The sequence below is a fragment of the Balaenoptera physalus genome, assembly GCF_965194825.1.
Source record: "Balaenoptera physalus genome assembly, chromosome: 20".
NCBI lineage: Eukaryota > Metazoa > Chordata > Mammalia > Artiodactyla > Balaenopteridae > Balaenoptera > Balaenoptera physalus.
Window position 1 is genome coordinate 55647633 of NC_138901.1, and position 16365 is coordinate 55663997.

At 57.2% G+C, this 16365-nt stretch overlaps 2 protein-coding genes across 8 annotated transcripts; one reads left to right on the plus strand and one right to left on the minus strand.

Annotated features, from left to right (window-relative positions):
- The first annotated feature begins 2348 nt into the window (after positions 1-2348).
- ACADVL (acyl-CoA dehydrogenase very long chain) lies at positions 2349-7716 on the plus strand. Of its 3 annotated transcripts, none has more exons than XM_082441612.1 (20): positions 2349-2500; positions 2591-2666; positions 2939-3004; positions 3089-3161; positions 3266-3330; positions 3436-3570; positions 3965-4109; positions 4370-4499; positions 4589-4714; positions 5048-5246; positions 5516-5620; positions 6061-6147; positions 6233-6295; positions 6393-6494; positions 6572-6669; positions 6752-6824; positions 6919-6991; positions 7082-7154; positions 7253-7328; positions 7410-7716. In XM_082441612.1, exons 1-20 carry the CDS (start codon positions 2454-2456, stop codon positions 7548-7550), a joined length of 1953 nt encoding a protein of 650 aa, XP_082297738.1. In that variant the 5' UTR covers positions 2349-2453; the 3' UTR covers positions 7551-7716. The 3 variants fall into 3 exon arrangements, with proteins under 3 accessions (XP_082297738.1, XP_082297737.1, XP_082297739.1); XM_082441611.1 differs by having other exon boundaries at positions 2355-2515; XM_082441613.1 differs by lacking the exon at positions 2939-3004 and having other exon boundaries at positions 2355-2515.
- A 74-nt stretch (positions 7717-7790) lies between these two features.
- On the minus strand, positions 7791-15971 carry DVL2 (dishevelled segment polarity protein 2). 5 transcript variants are annotated; one of them, XM_082441591.1, is made up of 15 exons: positions 15506-15969; positions 13267-13336; positions 12655-12800; positions 12427-12524; positions 12148-12283; positions 11940-12030; positions 11720-11789; positions 11482-11621; positions 11319-11395; positions 10513-10580; positions 10198-10326; positions 9958-10089; positions 9650-9829; positions 8977-9195; positions 7791-8830 (listed from the first exon to the last, which is right to left on the minus strand). In XM_082441591.1, the coding sequence occupies exons 1-15, from the start codon at positions 15697-15699 to the stop codon at positions 8382-8384; spliced, it is 2199 nt and encodes a 732-aa protein (XP_082297717.1). In that variant the 5' UTR covers positions 15700-15969; the 3' UTR covers positions 7791-8381. The 5 variants fall into 5 exon arrangements, with proteins under 5 accessions (XP_082297717.1, XP_082297715.1, XP_082297716.1 ...); XM_082441589.1 differs by having other exon boundaries at positions 10513-10625; XM_082441590.1 differs by having other exon boundaries at positions 12415-12524.
- Between the last annotated feature and the right edge of the window lie 394 nt (positions 15972-16365).

Consider the following 16365-nt stretch of genomic DNA (forward strand, 5'->3'; position numbering starts at 1 on the left):
CCCTGGCTGCCCCTGCCATCACCTCCCCTCCGCCTGCCTGGTAAGGACAGAGGAGCTCCTCTAGCCAAGGCTGCTGACCTGCATGCTGATGGATAACCCCTGCCCGGGGCTCCTGCTTGTACCAAATGATCTCCAGGCTCCGAACCAGCCCCCAAGTTCAGTAATTGCCCTCACAGGCACAGGCCAGCCCTTTTCACCACCGCCCCCCAGAAAACTGGGGCTACTCACCCAGTAAGGCCTGGAAGAGGTCACTGTGCAGCACCGTGAGGAGAGGGGGTGCCCATCGCAATAGTGGGGGGGCCAGGAGCCAGAGGGCTGACCTGGGAGCTGGTGAAATACAAGTGAGGGGGGGATTGAGACAAGGAAGAGATAGAGGGACCAACACACTCACCTCCTCTTCCCCAGCCTTTGCCCTCTCACCCCAGACTCTCTGCAAAGGTCTAGGGAGAAGGATCCCTGGGTCCCAGCCCCCTGCCAGCCCCCAGGCCTCTCCTTCACAAGGACTCCTGTTTTTCACCTCTTGGTCCTGGTCCCTCAGACATCTCTGTCTTCTCTCACTTTAATCTCTCTAATCCACCGGGGTCGAGCTGAGCTGTCTTCTCCCCACCCAGCCTGAGCTGTCAGGTAAAGTAGGCAGGCTTGACCCGCCCACCATCCCATTCTTCCCAGGTCCCAGGCACCACCGCCACCACCGCCACCACCACCTTCCCCCTCACACCCTGGCCCCTCTCCCCAAAGCCAGGCATGACTGCAACATTTTCCTGAGGACCGGGAAGAGGGTCACCCCCAAGGGGCTCTGCTCTCACAGCTCAAAAGGAAAGGAAGCTGTCACTCTCTCCTCCTGGGCCTGTCCCCAGTGAGAATGGCAAAAAGAGGGGCATAAATTATCTGGGACTTCTTGACCCAGAGCTAGACGCACGCGCGCACGTGCGTGTGTGTGTGTGTGTGTGTGTGTGTGTGTATGTGTGTGTGTGTGAAGGGGACGGGACATGAGAATTCCTACAGTTCCTCTCGGGAATGGGAAGAATCCATCTGCCCAGAGGTCCAGAGGTCTGCCCTGAGCACATGGTCTCAGGAAAGAACAAGAGGGTGCAGAGAGATGTTCAGGAAGGTCTCAGAGGTCCTAAGGGGGAGGCAGCAAACCTCGGGGTCCTTCCTACTGTGAAAATTTTAGTGTTTCCAGAGTTAGTGACAACTCCGACGTCTCAGGATAATATGCCTGAGCCATTCACACCCACCTTGAGTCACCCACCCCACTATTATTTTTTAAATTAAATTAAATTAATTTATTTTTTATACAGCAGGTTCTCATTAGTTATCTATTTTATACACAACAGTGTATACATGTCAATCCCAATCTCCCAATTCATCCCACCACCACCACCCCGGCCCCCCACCCCTTTCCCCACTTGGTGTCCATACGTTTGTTCTCTACATCTGTGTCTCTATTTCTGCCTTGCAAACGGTTCATCTGTACCATTTGTCTAGATTCCACATATATGCGTTAATATACGATATTTGTTTTTCTCTTTCTGACTTACTTCACTCTGTAAAACAGTCTCTAGATCCATCCATGTCTCTACAAATGACCCAATTTTGTTCCTTTTTATGGCTGAGTAATATTCCATTGTATATATGTACCATATCTTCTTTATCCATTTGTCTGTTGATGGGCATTTAGGTTGTTTCCATGACCTGGCTATTGTAAATAGTGCTGCAATGAACATGGGGGTGCATGTGTCTTTTTCAATTATGGTTTTCTTAGGGTATATGCCCAGTAGTGGGATTGCTGGGTCATAGGGTAATTCTATTTTTAGTTTTTTAAGGAACCTCCATACTGTCCTCCATAGTGGCTGTATCAATTTACATTCTCACCAACAGTGCAAGAGGGTTCCCTTTCTCCACACCCTCTCCAGCATTCGTTGTTTGTAGATTTTCTGATGATGCCCATTCTAACCCCACCACACTATTTCCCTCTGTTTTGTGTTAGTGGAGATGGATTTCACGAGGGACCCCCAAAGAGTCCTCTTTCCATGTCTCTGCCTCTGGCATCTACCTTACGCTCCCACCTCTCCCTTCTAATTCCACCTGGGAAGTCCTCCCTTCAGTCTACCCTCCATCCCTCTGGCTGCAGCCGCCTAAGTTCCTCAGTCTTCCGTCTCAGCCTATCTCATTACCCCTTCTGAGGGCTACACTCCAGTTCGGACAGGCGAGATGACGGAGTCTGGGGGAGACAAGGGACGTTGGGAAATGACCCTAGGTCAACCAGAATGCAGGGGTTCGGTGGCGCTCCGGAACTACAGACCCCAGCATGCCCCAGCGGCCGGAAGCCCCGCCCACCGCCTCCCGGTGCATTGTGGAGGATGAGGCAAGGCTGGAGGACCAGACTTTGGCTAACCCGGCGAGAGCGCTAAGTCAACGCTCAGGGTAGCAGCGGTCGGAGCGGTTCGGTGATGCAGGCGGCGAGGATGGCGCCGAGCATGGGGCGGCAGCTGCTGAGGTTGGGGAGCGGGAGGTGTGTGTATGACGGGGGGTAAAGGGGGCAGTGGGCCCGGACACCGGGCCAGGACTGAACCCCTACTCCCCACAGCTCGCGGCCCAGTGCGCTCCTTGGGCAGTCCCGGCCCGGCCTCGCCTGGCGACCCTATGCCAGTGGGGCCGCCCAGGTAAGTGACGGCCACCTTCGAGGGTGTGAGAGCGGGAAGCCGCCTCGGCTCCCACCTCCCCGCCGCCGGCAGGGGTCTCCCTCTTGGTCCCAGTCACCTGCCGATCGCCCTGGCGCCGAAAGTAGGGGAAAGGGCAGACCAGGGTGCCCTGAAGCTGAAACTAGGGGAAAGGTGGCGGATGCGCTCTCCCCTGGCACCCAGCTCTTCCCCTTTGCTTTCCTTGGTACTTTGGAATCCCCTTCCCCGGCCTCACTAACCATCCCTTTCCCCAGGCGGCTGTGGAGAAGTCCGATTCTCTCTCTTCTGAGGCTTCGACCAGGGAAAAACGGGCCAAGCCGGTATGTGGCTCGAGCCCGGGAGGAGCTAAGCTAGGGACAGACCCACCCCACACTGCTCCCTGAAATTCCCTTTTCCCTGTGCAGGAATCTAAGTCCTTTGCTGTGGGGATGTTCAAAGGCCAGCTCACCACTGATCAGGTGTTCCCGTACCCCTCTGGTAAGGAAACAGATAGGCGGAGCTGGATAGGGATGCGGCGTCTTCCCCTGACCGCCTCGCCTGGCCTGACCTGCCCGTTCCTCTTGTCACTCCAACCCCTGCAGTGCTCAACGAGGACCAGACACAGTTTCTTAAAGAGCTGGTGGGGCCTGTGTCCCGATTCTTTGAGGTGAGCAATGCCAGCCTGAGGAATAGAGCTTGGTCCCTGATGGGGTGGGAAAGAGGATAAGGAGCTTAACAGGAGCCTGGATATGAGATCCTGTGCCTTCCCCAGGAGGTGAACGATCCTGCCAAGAATGACATGCTGGAGCAAGTGGAGGAGACCACTATGCAGGGTCTCAAGGAGCTGGGGGCCTTTGGTCTGCAAGTGCCCAGTGAACTGGGTGGTGTGGGTCTCTGCAACACCCAGGTGAGGGAGCTCCCTCGGTCACCTCCAGTGTCCCAGTCTACTCCTCACCCCTGGAGTTAAGGTCTCTGCCAAGAGCTGCCCTGGGGGCCTGTGGGATGTTGACTCTTAGCACCAAACTACTTGCAGTTCCCAAGGGCTATGGACCTCACCCAGGGTCCCAAGTCCTAATGAATCGCTAAGGTGGGGACTGCCTGAGGATAGTGTAGGGAACCAACCTCCCACCGAGACCTGGAACAGACCTGCCAGTGTCCTCCTCTGCCGTGGCCCCACTTGCTCTGCCCACTCTCTCTGCAGGGATGCCCAGGTCAGGCTCTGCCCTGCTGCCCACACTTTCCTGCTAAGAGCAGGTCCCCACATAGCCAGTTACAGCCCCAGATGTCTGTTTCCCCTCCAGTATGCCCGCTTGGTGGAGATAGTGGGCATGCATGACCTCGGCCTGGCCATCGTCCTGGGGGCCCATCAGAGCATCGGTTTCAAAGGCATCCTGCTCTTCGGCACAAAGGCCCAGAAAGAAAAATACCTCCCCAAACTGGCATCTGGTGAGGCAGCCCTAGGAGACCCAGAGATTGGGAGTGTCCTGGGCCTGGCACAAATTAGGCTGCGTGGTACTTAGATCACTGCACAGCTGGGTGTGCTGGCTGGGGGAGATTCTGGGTAGACATCAGTGTGCTGGTGGGGAAATACAAAGACACTGAATATTGCCAGAAGCGTTAAGGGGGAACGCCTGTGTGTGTGTGTGGCACTAAAGGGCCTTTCATGTCCATCAGAACTCAGTGTAAAGGAGCTCTCTCTCCAACAGGGGAGACTATTGCTGCTTTCTGTCTAACTGAGCCCTCAAGTGGATCAGACGCAGCCTCTATCCGAACCTCAGCTGTGCCTAGCCCCTGTGGAAAATACTATACCCTCAATGGAAGCAAGATTTGGATCAGGCACTCTTCTCCCATTTTTCCCTCCTCTCCACCTCTGCCCATGTCCAGGCCCCACAGCTCCATCCTGACTGCCTCTCATTTTTCCACAGTAATGGAGGCCTAGCGGATATCTTCACAGTCTTTGCCAAGACACCAGTTAAAGACACAGCTACGGGGGCCGTGAAGGAGAAGATCACAGCTTTTGTGGTGGAGAGGAGCTTTGGAGGTGTCACCAAGTGAGTGGGCTTGGGAGAAAGTGGTGGAGCCAGGGAGGGGGCAGTACTGAGTTCCAGGGCAGATGGCTGTCACAGGTCACTCTGGGGATGGGTGCAAAAGCCAGAGCATCTGGACAGCATGTTCCTTTTAGGCCTAGTACGCATGCAACTGACCTAAAGTTTGGCTTCAGCAACCACTGGGCCCATCACACGACAGCAGGATAGAGCCAGGCCTCCTCAGCCCTCTGGGCACGCCAGGGACTGGTGCCTGCGCCTCTTACAGGCTGGCTCATAATGAATGAATGGCTCACCCACACACACCCAGTGGCAACTTCTCCACCCTGTCTGTCACAGCGGGCCCCCTGAGAAGAAGATGGGCATCAAGGCCTCAAACACAGCAGAGGTGCACTTTGACGGAGTACAGGTGCCGTCAGAGAACGTACTGGGTGAGGTGGGGGGCGGCTTCAAGGTCGCCATGCACATTCTCAACAACGGAAGGTTTGGCATGGCTGCAGCCATGGCAGGCACCATGAAGGGCGTCATTGCTAAGGCGGTGAGTACCCTGCCTGAGTCCCTAGCTAGCCAATCCAAGCCTCAGTCACACTGTCCCCCTTTTCATGTGTCCCTGGTCTCCTGCAAGCCCTCCCTCCACCAGAGGCCCCTCCCCTGCCAACAGCTCCAGACTTGATAGCTTAGGTCTCCACCCAGCCTGGACTGAACTCTTGGCTGTGGCCAAAGCCCACCCATCCCAGCACAGCCCAGCCCCTCTCCCGGAAAGAGGAGACTAGAGAACCACAGTGGGACACATGTGCCCTCTTCCAGGTGGATCATGCTGCTAATCGTACCCAGTTTGGGGAAAAAATTCACAACTTTGGGATGATCCAGGAGAAGCTGGCCCGGATGGCTATGCTGCAATATGTGACTGAGGTGAGGGCCACCCCCCCTCCCCAGAGCCCTGAGGCCTTCTCCCCAGTTGGGTCAGACTACAACCCCCAGCAGCACCTGGGGCAGTGGGTCTCCAGCTTTACACCAATGCCCTAGGGGATGCGGGGAGGCATAGTCAGCTCAGCTTCCGCAGGATGGAGAGAGCCATGCTGTTCTGCCGAAGTGCTTCCAGAGGTCCCTGAAATTTGGTCTACCCCACCCCACCCTTACTCCTTCTTCACCCCTTTCAATAAGTCAAATGCCTGCAAGCCCCTGACGAACTGACCAGGGAACCAAATATTTGGACGTGCCTGACACATGGCATTGGAAAGTGAAGGCAAGGGCCAGAGGGTGCCAGGGTAGACCCAGTCTTGTAGATGTGGGTGATCAGGTCGAGTCTGATGCAGCCCTTTACCATTTCCCTTCTCGTGTCCCAACCTCAGTCCATGGCGTACATGGTGAGTGCCAACATGGACCAGGGATCCACAGACTTCCAGATAGAGGCTGCCATCAGCAAGATCTTTGGCTCGGTGAGGTCCCAGGCCTGTGGGGAGGGAGAGCCCGGTTTGGGAGCTTGGCTCCAAACCCAGTCTTGGGTGTTTTCTTTGTCCCTAGGAGGCAGCCTGGAAGGTGACAGATGAGTGCATCCAAATCATGGGGGGCATGGGCTTCATGAAGGTACAGAACACTTCTCTGCCCAGGCCGGCTGCAGTGGGCCAGGAGGAGGAGGCGGCACGTCCAGCAGGGGCGTATTATCTGTCTTCCCCTGTGGTAGGAGCCTGGGGTAGAGCGTGTGCTCCGAGATCTTCGCATCTTCCGGATCTTTGAAGGGACGAATGACATTCTACGGCTGTTTGTGGCTCTGCAGGGCTGTATGGTAAGAGGGAGGAGAATTGGGGGGAGGAGCTGGGCAGGACAGCGAGTCCTGACTATTGGACCCTCCTCCCCCCACAGGACAAAGGAAAGGAACTCTCGGGGCTTGGCAGTGCTCTAAAGAATCCTTTTGGGAATGCGGGCCTCCTGCTGGGAGAGGCAAGCAAACAGCTGAGGCGGTAAGCTTAGGGGCCAGGGCAGGGCGGGGCGGGGTAGGGCAGGGTATGGCAACTAACCAGTCACCCTTCCCCTTACTGTAAGGCGGGCAGGGCTGGGCAGTGGCCTGAGTCTCAGCGGCACCATCCACCAGGAACTGAGTCGGAGCGGTGAGCTGGTGAGTAAGTGGTCAAGGTGGGGGGACGGTCTGCATCGAAAGCTGACGGGGCTGGGCCCCACTTGAGCCCCGGGCACCTTCCCCATCTCTTCAGGCAGTGCAGGCTCTGGAGCAGTTTGCTGCAGTGGTGGAGACCAAGCTGATAAAACACAAGAAGGAGATTGTCAGTGAGTGAGCTCTACCCCATTCCCGCCCCCCCCTCCTTTTCCTTTCCCTCCGACTAACCGCCCCCCAACCGCATCCCATCTACCTGACAGACGAACAGTTTCTGCTGCAGCGTCTGGCAGACAGTGCCATTGACCTCTATGCCATGGTGGTGGTTCTGTCCAGGTGAGGAGGCAGTGGGGGAGGCCTGAGCTGAAGTGGGGGCACTGGGGGTCCTGGGCCAGGCTCACAGCCCAGATTGGTTTCCTCCTGCTTCCCCCCAGGGCCTCAAGGGCCCTGAGTGAGGGCCACCCCACAGCCCAGCATGAGAAAATGCTCTGTGACAGCTGGTGTACTGAGGTGAGATCCAGGGCTACCAAGTACGGGGGGCGGCAGGGGGGCCCTCGGGGCACAGACCTGACCCCTCCTTCCCCTCCCCAGGCTGCAGCCCGGATCCGGGAGAACGCGGCTGCTCTGCAGTCTGACCCCCAGCAGCAGGAGCTCTTCCGCAACTTCAAAAGCATCTCCAAGGCCTTGGTGGAGCGGGGTGGCGTGGTCACCAGCAACCCCCTTGGCTTCTGAATACTCCCAGCTAGGGCCTGGCCCAGAATGTGCCTTCTCCCAAGCCAAAGCCCAGGCCCCTTCTGTGCTGATCCTGGTTCTGCCTTGAAGGGGGCCTCGGCCCAGGACGGTGCCTACTCTCAGAGGGAGTGCTTACCACCTCACAAATAAAGTCTCTAACAAGTCATGCTCTGCTGCCGTACCTCTGTCCTTTCCCTTGCTGCCTGCCTCCCTCCCAAAGAAAGGAGCCAGAGGCACGGGGAGTTTGCCCCTATTGCTTTATTTGGTGTTTTATACAAGTGACTAAAATAAATAGAGTAACAAAAGCAGCTACACAGCCCCCAAATACCAAATACCCCAGCTTTCTTGGACTGCTGTCTAGGGGAACCAACCCCCTTCCACTTCCCAGGGTACCACCGACTGACCACCCTCCCACCCTGTGCAGGACAGAGCCGACTGGGCAAATGGAGTAGGAGGTCACATTTTGGGGTTAGAAGAAGGGGCCCAGGAGACAAGGATTCTTCATACAAAAGAGAAAATGTCTAGTAAAAAAATAGTCCCAAAAATGTAAAAAAGTCTATTTTAACCCCCCAAAAGGCTTATAAAAAACAATAAAGCTAAAAATAACCAAAGGTCCCTTGTTGACCCCTGAGGGAAGGGGCAGGAACCAGGCACTGCTGGGACGAGTCACAGTGGCAACAACCTCACGGCAGGCAGCGGCCCACAGGACCGGCTGAGTCCAGGCACCAGCGGAGTAATGAGCACGTGACTGACGAGACACCCAACACAGGACAGGAGCACCAAGCACTGACAGGCCGAGGGTGGAGATCCAACATGGCCCCACCACGGGCTCTACATAACATCCACAAAGAACTCACTGGGGTTGCCCATGGCCATGTGGAAGCTTTGGCGGCTGGCTGTCAGCTCTGGGGGCACGGAGCCCAGGTCTCTGACTGGAGGGGCCCCTGGAGGCTGCACTGCTGGAGGGACAGGGGGCGGGGGAGGGGGCATCATGACCACCATCATGGGGTTATACGGGAGGGCCATGCCAGGAGGTGGGCCATAGGGATGGAGCCCTGGGTGGGCTCGGAGATTGGGAGCACCTCCTGATGAGCCCCTGGATGGGGGAGGGCCCCCATCACCAGTCCCACCAGGTTCCCCGCCCCGCCGAAGGCTGCCGCCCCGGCTGGAAGGCTCAGACTCACTGCCGCTGCCAGACTTGGACTCAGGGGCCCGCTCCTCAGGCCTCCCTGTGCGGCCCGCCCCCCCATCGCTTCGTGTCGACCCACTGCTCCGGCTCCCTGTGGGGGGAGAGGGGATGGGAGCAACTGAGCCCCAGCCCAGGGTCCCTTGGCCTCCCCAGTCCCCGCTCCAGCCTCTGCTCCCTGGCTTCACCTTGGTGCCCACGTCCAGGCCCCGGCTGTATGGGGACCTGGTGGTGACTCACCCTCACTGTGCTGGCTGCTGGCACTGCCTCCGCCGTAGGTGTAGGACGAGAGCTCGTGGTAGGGTGGGGGCTGGGGACTGTATGGGTGCGGGGCTGGGTACTGGTAGGAGAAGGTGGGCAGCAGGGGCCAGGGAGTGGCCCCGGGCAAAGGAGCCAAGGTGTCCTGGTCCGAAGCGCCACTGGAGCCATCGTTGTCATTCAGAGACAGGTTGACTAGGTCTGGAAGGCAAGAGAACAGACCAAGGATCACTGCTTTAAGAAGCCAGCACCCCAAGACATCGAATGAAGAGGAACTGGGAACCGTTTCCCCACAACCATCCACGATGGGGGTTAAAACGAAGGCCTCTGACAGGAAATGTCCCGCCGGCCACAGCCATCAGGGCAGGAACTCGGCCAGGGCCACCACGAGTCCCACGCGCTTCTATGTGACTCAGAAAAAGCTGCCCTCCCCACCAGCAGACACAACCCTGCACGTGGCGCACAGCTCGTCCGGCAGAACACCGGGGCACGTCAGCCCCCACGCGCGTCATCAGCCAGCGCAGGGCCCAGTGCAGGACGCACGCTGCTGAGCGTCCACGGTGGCCCTGGCTGGTTTCTGGGCTCGGCCTGGGGTTGGAGAGGCGGGACGAGGCAGCCAGATCCGCTCTCCCTGGGCTGGGACAGGGGCACTCACAACTCTCACAGCCGCCACTGAGGTCTCCAAAGACGTAATAGCACTGCTCAGAGAAGGTGATCTTGTTCACGGTGTGCCGGATAAGGCCTGCCTTGAGCAGCCCGCTGGCATACTTTCGGGCCTCCCGCCGCTCAGGAAAGCCCTCCACGTGATGGTAGAGCCAGTCAACGACGTCCGAGCCTGGATCGCCCAGGGCAAAGAAAGGCCTCAGGTTCTTCTCCCCAGCTCCTGCCTCACCCCTGCCTGGACCACTCCCAGCTTTGGCCTCCTCCTCTTCCCCACACCACCTGCCCAGAGCCCAGCCGTACCCAGAAAGGCGTTAGGGATGGTGATCTTGAGCCACATGCGGTCCCGAACTTCCAGTCCAGACTCTGGAGCTGCCATGGCCTTGGTCACAGATGCCATGTCTGTATGGATGGAGAGGCCCCGGCCCTCACAGCCTGACAAAGGAGAAACAGGGAATGACAGGTAGAGCCAAGGAGCGGTGGATTCACACCACACGGGGTGGTCTTCCAGGGAGGCTGGATGAGGTGGGCCTGGGGGCTCACCATCAGGAAGAGAGGACCCAGATGTGATGGTGCTCATGGACGAGGAGCCTGGATAGGCTGGGAAGGTGCCAGTCAGAGCAGCAGAGTGTGAGACCCAGGCAGCAGGGTCAATCGGCTGGATGGGCTCATCTGGGAGAGCGAAGGCCACCAAGATGGTCACTTGCAGTCCCAGAGAGCCAGCCCTGTCCCTCCCCAAATCAAACTCCTGTCCCAGCCCCACTTTGACCCTCACCCACCCACTCCCTGTAGCCTGGAGGCCAAGGGTATCCACACCCGCCCTGCCTTCCCAGCTACAGGCCCCTGAGCATCACTCACTTCGGGGGAGAGTGAAATAGGCCTGGGGAGAGGGATCCCAGCACTTGGCTACAGTCAGCACGATGGGGCTGTGAGGAAGAGGAGGCCAGTCAAGCTGGGGTGAGGGGAGAGGCCTGAGGAGTGGGGAAGCCTGGAATGAGAATGGGTGAGGGACAAAAAAGGGAAAAGAAAAAGGAGCACAGACATGGCTCGGCCAGAGAAGGTGATGGTAGAAGGCTCCACAATGCGGGTGACTCACCAACACGGTAACTCTTAAAAACACACTGCTGAGTAATTCAAGTGAGTATACGCTGCATGGTCCCATTCAGATCAAGTCCGAAAACAGGTAAAACTAAACTGTGTTGTTCAAAAACACACGTATGGCCGGTGAAACAACGACCAAGCAAACCATCGTGGTGATGACCAAAGCATCAGGAGAGTGGTTACCTCTGGGGGAGTGAGGAGGGAGGGAGTGGGAAGGGACACTGTGAGGGGCTCTCCCCGGGTCAGAAATCTTCTAGGTCTTGATCTAGGCGGTGGGGACACAAACACCAACTCACTCCAGACTCACTCGTTACACGTTCTTGCTCTATTATTTTTTTTTGGCAGCGCGGTGCGGCATGTGGGATCTTAGTTCCCTGACCAAGGACCGAACCCTCGCCCCCTGCAGTGGAAGCGCGGAGTCCCAACCACTGGACCGCCAGGGAAGTCCCATATTACGTACTTTCTAATGAGCATTATGTTTCACCACTTTTTAAAATAATAAAACGAAAGATGGAAAGGCAAAGAAAGAGAAGCAAGGACCTGAGACCAGCTCGGAGGCTCACCCCGGCTTGTGCACGATATCCCTCAGCACCCGCACCGCATCATCGTTGCTCATGTTCTCAAAGTTCATGTCGTTCACCTGGCGGGAGGGGCGGTGGGTCAAAGGTGGGGGAGAGGGGCTGAGGGCCCCGGCCTGGGTCAGCGGGTGGCCCCGCCCCAGCTCACCTGCAAAAGCATGTCCCCGGGCTCAATGCGCCCGTCGGCCGCCACAGCCCCACCCTTCATGATGGAGCCGATATAGATGCCTCCATCTCCCCGCTCGTTGCTCTGACCCACGATGGAGATGCCCAGAAAGTTGTACTTCTCTGTGGAGGGAGGCCAGGTGACGAGGGGAAGGGCCAGCCTCATGCCTCCCAGGGAGACCAGGTCCTCCCAGCCCCCAGGGCCCGGGCGCCCTCCATACCCATGTTGAGCGTGACTGTGATGATGTTGAGAGACATGGTGGAATCGGTGACGCTGCTGAAGGATGAGGCCTGTGGTGGGTAAAGGGGAAGGAGCCGGACTGCCTCCAACAAGCCGGGACAAGCCCCAGGATTCTCCCTGTCTGGGCCTTGTACCCCCAAAACCAAGGCCCACGCCCCCAACTCCCCCGAGGTCCAGCTGCCCCGCAAGAAGCCCCTCACCCTCTCCAGGCGGGGTGGCCGCTGTTTCCTCCGCCGCCGGTGGCGCTTGAGGAGGCGGGAGGCGCTGCTCTGCTCCGTGGAGCTGCTGAACCTGCCGGGAGGTCGGGCGGGGAGCTGGCCGGGCGGTGGTCGCGGGGCCAAAGGAGAGGGCGGGGTGGCGGCGGGGGCGGGGGGGGGGGGCGCCCCGGGGAGGCCTACGGAGCCCCACCTGCTCATGGTGTCCTCCTCGTCCGAGTCCCCCAGGCTGGTGCTCTCCAGCTCGCTGGTCATGAGGGTGGAGGAGCTCTCGTACCCTGCCAGGTGGCGCTCCAGCCTCGAGGGGCCGCTGGGCCGGTGGCCCCCCGCTGAGGGGGAACAGGAACCTCAGGAACCAGGCCTCGGGTTCCTCAGCCTCGTCAGGGCTTTGGGCTTTGGGTCGGAGCCAACCCCTCCCCAGCTCCCGGTCTAGCCGGCCTGCAGGCCTGGCCCCCCTCACCGCCGCGCTCACTGCTGTCTCGCCTGCGAGGTCGCTCCCGCCTCAGAGACACCACTGACTCTGTTTCTGTCTCGGGCTCCAGATTTTCCCGGCTGCTGGACACGTTAGGGCTAGATGGGCAGAGAGGGTTTCCCACCTGCGTCAGTGGGACAAGGCTCCTAATCCTCGGCTTCCCCTCCCAAGGGGCTTGGATTCCCTCCTCAACTCCCTCCCCTGGGCTCAAGAATCCCAAGGACTCACTGGAAGGATGGAGGCCTGGAGTCTCCAATGCCACTGGTCCTCTCCGGTGGCAGAGGGGGTACAGGCGGCGGTGGAGGCGCCGGGTCTGTCCGAGGCTCGTGGGCTGGGGGGGCCGTCTCAGGTTGGGGGTTATCTGATGACACTAACTAGAAAGATGCAAGTGGTTTAAAAAGAACAACAACAAAAGAAAACGGCTCAATGGGGAAGTGAGGCATACGAGATGAGAGTAAGAGAAAAGAGTAGAAAAGGGGACAGAGCCTGAGAGAGCCTGGAGAAAAGCACAAAAAAGGCAGCAGCAAGCGTTAGAGGCTCCAGAAGGAGAAGGCTGAGGAGCTCCAGCTGGCTGGCTCTCCAAACAGGTAAGGAGGATGGGAGTTCCCTGGCAGTACAGCGGTTAGGACTTGGTGCTTTCACAGGCAGGCCCAGGTTCAATCCCCGTCGGGGAACTAAGATCCCCGAGGGCCGCACAGGGCATGGCCAAAAACAAACAAAGAAACAAACACGTAAGGAGGCAAAGAGCCAGAGCTTCCAGCAACTGAGAGGGGGCGGGCACAGGCTGAGGCTTGGAGGAGCTTGGCAATGCCAGAGGGACTCTCTGGCAGGGCCCCTTACCCAGGATACCACCCTTCCGTTGAAGCAGGGAAGGCGAGCATTGTCATCTGAAATCTCCTCCTTCACCACCCTGCCGAGAGACAAGATAAAGGTCAGTGAGACTGGACTGGCTTCCCCCATTCCCACCCGCATTCGAAGTTTCTCCCAATCTTCATCCAGCTCAAGGATGTTGCTTTTCTCCCACCTTGTCCAAGTCCCCTTCTCTGACGCTGAAACACTTACACCTAAGAAATCGCCAAACTCAATTCCCTTTCCTTATTTCTCCTCCTCTCCCCAGCTCATCCTCAGGGGCTCAGCGCTGTTCCAGAGACTTCCTAGAGTCTGATTCAAACCTCTCAGTCCAATTTCAAAGGCTTCCCCGCAGGTTGCCCCAGCTGCCCCAAATATCTAACCTTAGGAGGCTTGCAGGCAGCCTCCCTCCAACTTTCACCCTATTCCTCACATAACTTCCCCCAAAGGCTTTGGTCCTCATCTACATCTCTACTTTTATACTTTTCTTAGTTTTCTCTAACTCACTTCCAGAGAGATGTCCAAATGTGCTGTCTTTCCCTAGATAAAACTACCCATTTAGACCAAAGAATAGTACTTCCTCACTAGACTGAGCTCCCAAGCAGAGGTGAAGCCCAGATCCCCATTCTCCTGTGCCTCATCTGGCACAAACTCTGCACTAAGCAATCTGCTCCTCCTGACAAACCTTAAAGCCCAGCCCTGGGGGTCACCTCTCCCATGGGTTCCTTCAACGGACCTTCTTTTCAATCACCAAGTGAAATCATTAATGCCTGTTTTGTTCAACACCATGTCCCCGGCCACAGACCAAAGTACCTGACACTTCGTAAGCATTAACAAATACCTGTTGGCTAAACTAATAAACGTATAAACTATGACACACTCTGCCCTGAACAGACTCTCACACACACTCACCACCAAATTGGGATATCTGGTCGGATTAACTCTTTAGCCTAATACGCTCCTAAGAGCCTGGATATATGTCAACTCAATCCCACCTATCATCAATGTGACAACACAGCCCAGTCACTGCCAATCTGTCTCAGCATAACGTTGTATTCTTCACAACATAATCCAGTCTCAGCATAGTCCAGCCTGCCGAGTGATTCTATCCTGTATCATCATAGCCTAGTTTAAGAATTAGACTCAATGCTAATAAGGGCAATGACCACACACCAAGAACGTACCATGCACCTGTACTAAGCATTTTACTCTGGTTAACTCCATTTCACAGACGAAATCAAGGCACAAAAGTTAAATAAATTGTCCCAGATTATAGTGCTGACAAATAAAACACTGAAATCCAAGGTAACTCCCAAGACAGTACCACCTTCCCAACGTCCAACAGTCTTTCTAGGTAGAGCCCAGTCTGTTCAGCTTTCCTATAACCCAGGCTATCCCAGCCTGATCCAGCCTCCCTTCAAGAGCTGAGACTGAGGACCAAGACAGCACAGTCCCAAAGGCTATAAACACAAAAGGGCCTACTCTGCATTATTTAAAGTCCCGGTCTAGCCCAGACTGTCCCAAATTACCCCAGGGTAGCCCAATCTATTCTACCACGTGCAGCTGTCTACACCAATATAGACTAGAATATCCCAATACAGCTGACTGTACCAGCTGTATTGGTATAGACCCCGTCAGCCCCGTCTGCCCTTGTATTGAGTGTCCCAATAAAAACTAGGCCCCCAAAGAAACTAAGATCAATCAATAGAACCCCCTGGAAACCAGAATGGCATCCCAACAGAACACTCTGCATTAGTACGGACTAGACTGTCCCCAAACTATCCTGTCTGCCTTAGTATAGGACAGAACATCCCAAGCCTGACCAGTATAGCCCAATCTACATCAGAAGAGTCCACAATATCCCTACATAGCCTGTGTGCTACAGGACTACTCACAATGTAGTTACCAGCGGAGAGATCGATCTACCTCAACACAGACCAGAACACCCAAAAATAAACCAGTGTGCCCCACTCTATTCCAGTATAGCCTAATCTTCTCTAATCTGGTTTAGTATAGCCCAGTCTGTCCTCCTACAGTTCCGCGCGCCTCAATCTGTCTAAGCATAACCTTGTCCGTCCTGGGACAGCCAATCTATATGAGTATAGTAAAGATGTGCTCCACTATAGCCCAGAAAATCCCAGCATGTCCCAAAGTAGACCAGTGCCCCTCAATATTACCCAATCCACAAAAGCACAGCCCCCGTCGTTCCTAGTCTAGGCCTCGCGCTCACCCGAAATCCTGATCCATAGACTTGAAAAAGTACTTAGCGCCCGCGGGCCGCTGCAAGACGCTCTTGAAATCGCCGAGGGTGATGCGCTCGGCGGGGACGGGGATCTTCACCAGGTAGGGAGTCTCTTCTTCATCCAGGTGGTAAATCACCTTCGTCTCCCCGACACCACCGCCCCCGGCGCCGCTGCCCGCCATGGTCTCGCCCGCGCGCTCCCGGGCTCCACCGCCCACCCAACGGGGTTGAACGCCCCCGCCGCGCCTGCGCACTCCCGCGAACCGACGCGCAAGCAACGCGGCCGACTCAGCGCAAGAAAGGTGCAAAAGGGAAAAAGACAAGGCTCAGCGGGGTGACGGCGGGGGGATGGGGACGGGCCGTGGGGTGCAACCCAAAGCCGCGGGCTCCGCCGCCACCGCCACCGCAGACGTCGCGAGCGCTCTCCAGCGCCCCGCCCACCTCTCCCCATGTCACGTGACCAGATATAGCCCACCCCCGCTCTCCCCGTAACGCCCCACCACGTGACCCTCACTGGTCACGTGACTCTCAGCTCCGCCTAGCGCCCTCGTCACATTATTGCCACTTTCAGCAACGGTCTCCCAATTCTCTACGGCTCCGCCCCCAAGTGTGTCCCCACCCGCGTCCTCCGACTACCCTAGCTCGGCTGGCCTCGGCCCTCAGGGGGCAAGCAACAAACTCCCACCCCGCTTTACCCCCTCAGAGAGCGAGCTCCAAGCAACTCTGATCCGCTGGAGCGTGCATGTGGGAGGTGAGGGTGGGAATTGTGAGGGGTCCTTGACTGGGGGGGAGTGAGGTGGGGCAAAGCCAATCGAGGTCCTAGGGTTGGTGGGAAAGGCGCAGAGCCA